Source organism: Merops nubicus, unplaced genomic scaffold, assembly GCF_000691845.1.
Source record: "Merops nubicus isolate BGI_N331 unplaced genomic scaffold, ASM69184v1 scaffold12036, whole genome shotgun sequence".
Lineage (NCBI taxonomy): Eukaryota > Metazoa > Chordata > Aves > Coraciiformes > Meropidae > Merops > Merops nubicus.
In genome coordinates this window covers 8676-18428 of record NW_008614385.1, presented here as the reverse complement: position 1 = coordinate 18428, position 9753 = coordinate 8676, and the positions used below count along the sequence as shown (strand labels likewise).

Genomic DNA, 9753 nt, shown 5'->3' with positions numbered 1-9753 from the left:
AAAGATTCACTGTGCAGACATTCGTTGGATATATGTACCTGTAGCACAACTGACCTGCTGCCCAGGTGGTCCTGCTGCAGATACCTGAGAGGTTACTGTGTTTTAGGGTGATGCCACAGTACCAGTAAATAGGATCACTGTCTGGGTCAAATGCTAACCACCTGAATGTGAAGTCAGGCAGAGTATCTACTGACAGTCTTGTTACTGCATTTGGAGCTCACTTTCCAAAAAGGAGTATTACCTGAGATGTAAAAATAGCCTCATGGGGGGGTGGGGGGGGGAGGCTTGGGAGAACCCCTGGATCATCTTCTGCCCCTTTTCTGACATTTTGCGTGTTCCTGAGGCAATCATTTAGCTATATGTGAGGTCGTGATTTACATAGCTCACTGGTGCTGTAAAAGATGTGTGCATGTCTCTCAGGTACACAGCAGTAAATTGCATGAACTGTGGGTAAGCTCTGCCACATACACAGCCTGCGTGTGAAGGGGGGGACAGGAAGAGCAGTGAAGATGAGCTTGTTCATGTTTAGAGCTGCTCAGCTTAACAGCATCTGCCCAAGCCAAAGGAGTATTGAACTGTAGTGCCTGCCCTTTGCTCCACGGGCCTGTGCATGCTGACTGCTGTGGTCTGCATTAAGACTGTGCAATGCTGCTCTGAGCCCTGCTGCATGCTTCAGGTTCTCCATACCTTTCCTAGACCACCCATATTGTTTTCTTAAAATCTGGCCAGTGCTTCTCTGCATTAAAATACCATTCTGCCCCTTCTCAGCCTTTTCAGTCCCTGCTGGCAAGAATAACCACTTGGGCTTTTTCCCATTTTCTGTCTGGTTTGGTCTCTGCTCCCCTCTGTGACCTACAGCTGTTTGCTGTAACTCTGCAATTTTCTGTCCAGAAGGGATTCTTTGTCCTTGGAGTCCTCAAGAAAGCCAGCCTCCATGGCAAGCTGACCCAGTTAAATCCCAACAAAGGGAAAAGGGATATGTAGCCAGCCTGGCACAGTCTTAGAATCCAGCAAAAGCAAATCCACCATGTTTGTGACTCTGCCTTACCCCCAGGAGGAGGAATGGAGGATCACTCATGAGCTCCCCTTGCTGTCGATGAACATGCCTCTCAAACATGGCTAGAAACCAAGCCAAGTGCAGACCTTGGCAGCGTGCTTATTATGCCAAGGGTGGGGCCTCCTCCTCCTTCACAACTTGCCCTTGCCATGTGATGGGTGAGTTTGATCCAGGAGCAGCTGGCACAGCTCATTCCCTTGGGAATAGCCAGGGCAGCTTCCCAGGCTACTGGGGACCCTGCTGGGTTAAGTGAAATAGCAGTGTGTGGGAGAGAAGTAAGAGAGGCACACAGTTTGGTGTTTATCAAGCATCCCATGTGGGCCTGTAAATGTGAGAGGGGACAAAGCTCCTATATTGTAAGGGTTAAGGTATAGTGGGTGGGAAAATTTCTATAAAGACAGCTTTCCATTTAAAATAAATAAATAAATGCTGGCAAGAGTGGACTCTGACAAAAGTCTAGACAGGAAAATATTGCTACCATAAGATATTTCAGCTGATTTCACAGGAACATTTCTCCAAATTAAGGCGTTAAGAGCTGTTCAGCTCTTTTTAAAACAAACACAAAAAAGGAAAAAAAAAAAAAAAGAAAAATTACAGACTCCATTCCTAAGCCTTAACATGGCACAGCAACTAGTGCAAGCCCTATGGCAGCTTTGCTGGGGTTGGCATTACTGAAAGTTCTTAGCCCTAAATGTGCTGATCTTATGCTAGCCTTGTTAGCCTAATCCGTGCAACTCTAGGTATGGGATGGGAGGGACCTCCTGAGTCTCTGTACAGTCAGTGGCTTTTATTGAGCTGTATGTGTGGTGTGGGGTGTGGCTGTGTTGGGTTTTGTCTGGTTGTTTTTAAAATAAGCTTTTTTTAAGGAAGGGAGGTACAGGAGGTTGCGTTAAGTTTCTAGGGTCCCGTTTTGCTATGTTCCAGACTGGTAAAGATAAAAAGAGTAAGTAATAATGACTGAGTAGCTTATTCTGTTGCAGCAGAATTCACCAAGTCTCAGTGGAGTTTTATGCTGAGAAGTTACCTGGTTGTAATTTGCGTTTTGTGCCTGTGCCAGAGGCTAAAATGTTAGCAGGGAAGGGTGTGTGTGTGGAGAAGCAGTGGAAAAACTAAAAAGAGCTTTAGTCAACGGGGTTGAATGTAGGGCCCGTCACAAGGGAATCCTCCTTTATTAAACAACTTGATCTCTCCCTGTGAGATCATATCTGAAAAACAGGTTGAGCCACGTCTGAGGGTGTTGCCCCGTGGAATTTGCAGATAAGGATGGTTTATAACTGTGTGTTCTCAGCACAGAGAGGCCAGTTACATTCTGCAGCTTCCAGAAGGAGTAAGTCTCCTGAGGAGTACAGTTATTCCAGTTTCCTTGTGGTAAGTTTATTGAAAATATTTTTTGCTCCTTCCTGTTCTCCCTCGGCCCCCTTCAAATCTCAGATTCCCTAACCATGAGGTGTGATGTGTGTGGTTTTCTTCATCAACAGACCCAGGTACCACTACTGAGACTACAATGGCATGGTGGAAGGCCTGGGTAAGTAGAGGAAATACTGAAGTAAGGCACTCTGATTTTTTTGGCACAATAATAACATGACTTACAAGTTGTATCAGGCACTGTGTGGGAATGAAATGTGTCTCTTTAAGAATCAGCAGGACCTCTTTACTGGTTTTCTGACTATAAAATAGCATTCAGCACTTCAAAAACCTTGATTAAGGAAGGTGTTAACGTAATTGCGGGCTTTAAGAAGTGCAGACTCTCCCTGGTCCTCCAGTTGAGAGTGGAGCAAGGGAGTGTTTGTGTGTCTGTGTACATGGGGGGATGGTTCCAGGGAACAGTGAAGTTACACAGATGAGGTTTGCAAGGTGGGAGCTCTTTGTCTGCTCCCTTTTCTTATGGCAGGGAGGTCAGGGCACTGACCTGTCCCCATTTTGGTCCCTAGTTGTGCTGGCAGGCTTGGTCACAGAGGGAGATGTGATCAAGCCACAGCGTCTTTGTCTTTGGAGGGTTTTTAATATTGCAGTGACAATGTGGACTTGAACACCTTGTCTGTGTGCTAAGAGCCAGAAATGCTGTGCATGTTCTTTTAAACTCTTATGGCTTTGGGAGGAATGCATCAGGATGGGGGGATGCTTGTGGGCTGTGCTGAGGCAGCCTTCAGGGTACAGCTCAGGTCAGGCAGCAGGCAGCTCTGGTGACGTGCACAGCTCTGCTGCCATCCCCGGCAGCTCTCCCGTTAGCCTCTGTTGAAAGCTGGATTAACTCCCAGACTATCTCCAGATAACTGTAAGCCAAAGTCTAGAGGAGAACAGCTGGTGATATGCAATGGAGGAGTATTGGTAGAGAAGTCTTCTCCCCCAGCCCCACCCCATGCCCATCACCACTGTCAGCAGTGCACAGGCTTTCTCCGGACTACTTTTGTCTTGTTTGTGGGAAGATTTCTCCCAGACCACCCTTAATTCTTGTTGTGAAGAGAGCTTCATGTTTCTGTCCGTGCAAGGGCTGAGCCTGCACCAAGGCTCCAGTGCTGCTGCTCCTCTCCCACCTGGGGCATTGGCAGTCTTGGTGCTGGTGGCTGAGCAGGGGGCAAGGGGCCTCTGCTCCCACATGCCACCAAGGGCATCTGAGAAGCGTAGGAGAGCTGTCTTGCAGTGCAATATACCTCCTCAGGTGCAATACATCATCAAGGAGTGAGAAACCACTTTGTATGGACATCACCATTTTTTAGGTTCTCAGTTACAGTTTTGCAACTGATTTCTTTCCCCCCAGAAAGATTAAAATTGTAATCTTATTTTCTGTTTATTTCCCTCAGACTCCCTTCTCTGTTTTGGAAGTTTAGCATAGTAAAATATTTGGTTATTTTTTTTGTTGTGTTTTGTTTTTTTTTCACCAAAACTTGGAGTAACTCTCACTTTAAGTTTTCCCTTTCTGCTGGTCTGTTACCCACTGCCCCCAAGCTAGAAGTCATTTAAAAACTTATGTGAGGAGAAAAGCCCTTGAAAACTCCATCGATCTCTTACCTGTTGGTGTTGTAGGGGGTGGAGGCATGAGAAGATGAGAGGGCAAAGGAAGGATTGAAAAAATTGCTTTCCTTTCTTAACCTTTAATTAAAAATACAGTTCAAAAGCAAAAAGAATGGAAAAAATGTGAAATTTTTTGGGAAACTTTCCACTGAAAAACACCCAGTAACCCCACCTGTCCCTGAATTCTAACTTTTCACTAAGCTATTCTTTAGGTTTGAAAATGTTCTGGTAGGAAAACTGAATCCCCTTACCCTTTATTTATAGGTAAAACTTTTCAGAACATTAACTGTAAGGTATGCTGATTCCATTGCTTTTGTGCTAGTTATTCATCCTCACATGACAGTTACACAGATACATGGAATAGTTTTATTTAGGTCATTGTAGGACCAGTTCATCTGAGAAACAAGACCAAGCTGAACAGAGTTTCTCCAGAAACCTGTGTGATTATACCCGTGCTTGAACAATTATGTACTCAGAGAACCAGGTGTATGATTGAGTCATGAGTGTGCTACTTGAGTCAGGATGGGATGTCATTGTTTATTGGGATGATTCCCAAAGAAGACCATTGTTTAATTTATTTCCACTGCCTCCAAATTTTGCACTCCCTCTTTCACTGAGTCACCACGTACAAATCCAGGGTGTTTCTTTCACATTGCCCTTGCATGCCTCTAGAGAGGATTGTGCATCTTTGTCAGAGCAAAATCAGATGGATGAGTGTAGCCTGCTTTCCAGGGCAGTCGTGATGGTGCTGGCTGACTCCATGGAGGACCAGAAAAGGAGCACTTGTGATGGTCCTTCCTGCCAGCTCAGATAAACTATTCCAGGCTGGTGACAAACCATTGTGGTTGGCGATGCTTTAGACTGTTACTGCACTTTCTTCAGTGACAGCTTCACCAAAGCCTTGAACCTTCTGCTCAATAATCTTTGGGATTCAAAGCTGCATCTATTGAGAAGTTTCCTGTTGACACCATCTGCTTCACAACTACTCTTTCTGCAGGGAGCAAGGTGGGATAGTGCAGGGGTTTGCGCTGGCTGTAAAGCAAACTTCTCCACCTCTTGCTGCTTGATGAACATACTGCCTTTCTCAATACTTGTCATTGCCTTTTGGTTGCTTCCCACTGCTCCCAGAGCCTTTCTGGCAAAGGGGCTGGCATGCAAGCATGTGCCAGCTGTATCTACTGGCAAAGCACTTGACAGGGACACCTGAGCTGGTTTGCCCACAGCCAGCCTGAGCATCTGTGCAGCACAGTATGGGCATGCCTCAGCTGCAGCACTAGGTGGGACCTAGCATTTGTTGACAGACACCTCTTAGCACACAGACATTGATCTTCTAGCCACTCATTAAAATCTAGGAATGCAGGTACTGGAGGGAATTTCCACGAGCTTTTCTTCCTGGCAAGGGTCACTTGAAGGCATTTTCCTTTAGGGAGGCTTTTTTCTCTGGGTAGTTGGATGGCTTGGCAGGACTCTAGGAGAAGGGGGACAGATCCTTCTTTCACACAGGAAATACGAGCAGAAGAGCTTGGCATCGTGTCATGAGGCTGTTGGGTGGCACGTGGTGACCCGTGTTATGCAAGTCAGATGGAACACCCATAGTGATTCCTTCTGGTCTGTGAGCTCTTATTTGAAGGTGCTGTTTATCTGACTGTGAAGCTACCCTCTTTGAAAACTCCATCAGGTCATACTGATATGATTAGTCCAATATTAGGCCTATCCCTGCAAGTAAATTTAGGAGAATATAGTAGCTTCCTGGGGTAATTTAAATCTCTCTGTTGCTAAGAAAGAGAAAATTGTGTCCAGTATTGGAATAAAGTGGTGATGACTCTTTATGTCTAATCATTCATGTACTCCCCTGTTGCTAGGACCTTACTGTTAGAGGTGCATCCATATGTGAAAGCCAGTCCCTTGACTAACAACTTGCCTTAAATTGAAGCTTTTAAGTCTGGGTTCTAGCTGATGGCTCTGCTGCATTGTGGTGACTAGAAAAAGTCTCAGCATGTCTTTCTGCTCTGGGACTCTGGCACTGGCAGTGCTTTAGGGGTCTGTTTGGAGAGTTGGTCATTGGTTCAGGGGAGAACATCAAACCTGCACTCCTCCAGATGAATCTCTTCCTTCAGAGTAGTCTCTTGGCCTAAATCCTTCCAGTGGATATGCTTCATTCCTGAAACCAGCTGTGCAGAAGTGCAGCAGCAGAATAAAGCTTCTACTTAGAAAAATGGTCTGTGAGAGCATGACTATTCCAGGAAATTGAAAAGCTGTGTGTAGAAGCTACCCTGCACCAAACCACTGGGAAATGCAGTAAGATATGATGGCATACATGCTGTGAAGCATTGTGCTTAAGGGATGAACAGGAAAGTCTAGCCTACTCAGCATTTTCTGCCAAACTGCCTGCTTCTAATGACTTTTGCAGCAGAGTCAGTCACACTTTGCACTTCATGTTTCTGCCAGGAGCGAAAGGCTGGTCCAGGCAGATGGAGGCAGGAAATGTGTGTTCTCTTTGGAGCTCTGCTCTGCTGAGGGGCTTTGAACCAATCCCTCCACTTTTCTGTGCCTTCCTGATGTGTAGGCAATGAATAACATTGATGTACTTTCAAAATACTTTTTCTTCAGCTGATGAAAGGCAGTGGTGGAAAGTATCATATTTTTCTTCTTCTTTCAGAGTGAAGCAGAGGGCAAGTCCGTTACAGGTGCTTTAAACTTTGACCCTGTACCAGATGCTCATACTCTGTACAAGGCCATGAAAGGGCTTGGTGAGTTGATTCCAACCTCATAAGTAAATTCTGTGTTCTGCTTATAACTGTCAAATTGAAAGTCATTCCTTAAGAAAACTGCAGCCAAAGATAGCACTTTTTTTTTTTTTTTTTTAATGTGGAAAATTGAAAATTAAAGTTCCCTCAGTACATACTGCAACTTCTACATGAAGACAATGAACTAGTGAGGTTATCTGAATATTCTGATTGTGATTTTGGACTAGTCTCAACTTAATTCGTGCACTTTGTTTATGGTTTACTATTGCTCTCCACAGGGACTGATGAACAAGCCATAATTGATGTCCTAACCAAGAGGAGCAACATGCAGCGCCAACAGATTGCCAAATCATTCAAAGGACAGTTTGGAAAGGTTCTATCAAAACAAAGCCATATTCAATCACTGTTTCACTGCATGCAGGATGTAGTAAATGGGTGTATGGTTCATCCTGAAAGCATGATGCAAAATATATGCAGGTCTTCTGCAAATAAGTAGGTTAATACTTATTTCATAGAATCATAGAATGGTTTGGTTTGGAAGATACCTTAAACATCATCTGTTTCCAACTTCCCTGCCATGAACAGGGACACCTTCTACTAGACCAGGTTGCTCAAAGCCCCATCCAACCTGGTCTTGAACACATCCAGTGATGAAGCATCCACAACTTCCCTGGCCAACCTGTTCCAGTATCTCACCACCCTCATAATGAAGAACTTCTCCCTAATTTCTAAGCTACATCTGCTTCCTTCCATTTTGGAGCCGTTACCCTTCATCCTATCACTATGAGAGTCCCTCCCAGCTTTCTTGTAGGCCCCCTTCAGGTGCTGGAAGGACACAGTAAGGTCTCCCCACAGTCTGGCATGAATATATGAAATTAATTTTTGGTTGGAAAAACTGGTTTTCCCCCAAGAATTGTAAGGTTTTTTTTCTTTGTAAAATGCATTTTGACCAGAAATATTTTTTTTAAATCTATTTTAACTTAAAGTGTCACTTCTTACTGTTTTTGAAGCCATAACAAATATTATACTCTCTTAAGTGGCATTTTGAGTAAAATATTTGTTTGGTTTGGGGCCCTTTTAAATGCCAAAGAAAGTTCAATATAAAGACTTGTTTAATTACATTTCTTTGGAAATGCTGAAAAAGAGAACAAACTACAGTTATTGACAACCATGTTTTCCTGGGACTATTTTTCTGTTTGAAAATCTTACTTTTATTGAGAAAACTTTTGCACCAGTAAACTCTGCCACCAGCCCTGCTCTGGAGTCTCCAGTGACCCTTGCTAGAAAGGGGACTGCCATGCAAGGCTCTCAGAAAGACAAATAAATGGGAGGGGTGGGGCAAGTATGGGACAATGAATGGACTGCTTGTATCTCACTAAAACAGGGATTCGTACCCTAGCAAACCCCGCGTTATAGTGAAAAGAAAGTTTGAAGTCTATCTTCAAATGGACTGCATGCCTGATTTTGGAAAAGTCCTGGGTGGGTGGATGTTTATATGCAGGCTTTTGGAATCAGTTCTGTCTGGACTGTTCTCTCCCTTGCTTAGTTCAACACCTCCAGAGGCCTGATTCTGCTTACTGAGTAAAGCAGGGTGGAGGAAAATTTTAATCTTCCTTACTCTCCTGCAGAGTTAATAGGTACCTGGAGGAAGCCTGAGTATTGGACAACAAAGAATGTGGAAGGACCTAAACAAATCCCATTTTGGAACTAGTTGCCTTTTTCAGTCCCAGGACTAAACTATCAATGCAATACTGTAATTTAGCTTCATTGCTGTGGGCCATGGAGATGGCTACAGCATTAGGCAGTAAAAAGGTCCTGTGAGGCTTTTTGTGTAACTATGTAATGCATGTTTAACAGGATCTGATTGAAAGCTTGAAGTCTGAATTGAGTGGCAACTTTGAGAGACTCATTGTGGCTCTCATGTACTCCCCACTCAAGTATGATGCCAAGGAGCTCCATGATGCCATGCAGGTAAGCGAATCGCGTGCTGATATTTCAGTCATAGCACAGAAACTTCCTGCAACTGTGCTTATTAATGCAAGTTGTAATAACTGAAGTGTTACATGATGAAGTTTGTTATTAACAGTAGTAGCTTTTGAGAAGTAGTTAATTGTGCTATTAATGCATATTCTGGTGGAAAATGCTGCTTTAATGTTTAGGGCTGTATGAGAGTTTCTGTATATATGTGTCTCATAAAGCCTTGGGGATGAAACAGCAAAACTAAATTCAGCTTTAGCAAGGAATGAACACCCACAGATCATGGATTTCAGTTAAAGATCTTTTCACTGCTTTCTGCAGTGCCTCTGCTGAGTGGATCTCGATGACACATAGCTACTGCTCTGATGACCTACAATGTGAAAACTGTAAAAAAAATCAGTGTTGGTGCAAGGGCCAGGCTGGGGTTGGCCAGGATCCTACCTATCAATACAGTAACTTTTCAAGTTTCAAACACAGAAGTCTGTTAAAATGGTACAAAGATGGACTGACTAGGCAAGGACTGGTCTCCTTGCAACCCTCTAACACTGTCTGTCACCAAAGATCCAAATCCAGAAATGCATTGCAGAAGAACAGGGGGTTTTATGTATAAAATCATCCTTTACAAATTAGGCACCTCAGTAAAAGAAACCATGTCCAAACCAAATGTGCTTTTTGTCTCCAGCTTTCATCACAACAGTTTCTCACAGCTCAGCACACAGTCTAACACTGTGCTGCCACCAGCTCCTCACTCAACCATACTTCTCTAGCAATAAATTACACTCCATGACTCGATGCCTTTCTCCACCTTTATTTCTCCATTATGTTTTCTATTAAAGGGTGTGGGAACAAGTGAAGGTGTTATTATTGAGATCCTGGCATCCCGAACAAAAGCACAGATCAAAGAGATAATCAAGGCATACAAAGAAGGTAAAGTGCCTGGGGTCTGATTTGTGTGGCCAG

The 9753-nt window shown here is 44.0% G+C and overlaps 1 protein-coding gene across 3 annotated transcripts in view; it reads left to right on the top strand.

The window, feature by feature from the left end:
* Positions 1-2548: 2548 nt before the first annotated feature.
* The window catches only part of LOC103774783 (annexin A8-like), a 14282-nt gene continuing 7077 nt past the window's right edge, over positions 2549-9753 (top strand). The window contains exons 1-5 of one of the 3 annotated variants that reach the window (XM_008942208.1): positions 2549-2582; positions 6729-6819; positions 7095-7189; positions 8674-8787; positions 9630-9720. In XM_008942208.1, coding sequence (XP_008940456.1) covers positions 2562-2582; positions 6729-6819; positions 7095-7189; positions 8674-8787; positions 9630-9720 — 412 coding nt within the window. In that variant the 5' untranslated portion in view covers positions 2549-2561. The remainder of the gene's footprint in view (positions 2583-6728; positions 6820-7094; positions 7190-8673; positions 8788-9629; positions 9721-9753) is intronic. The other 2 variants (XM_008942209.1, XM_008942210.1) reach the window with 2 other exon arrangements.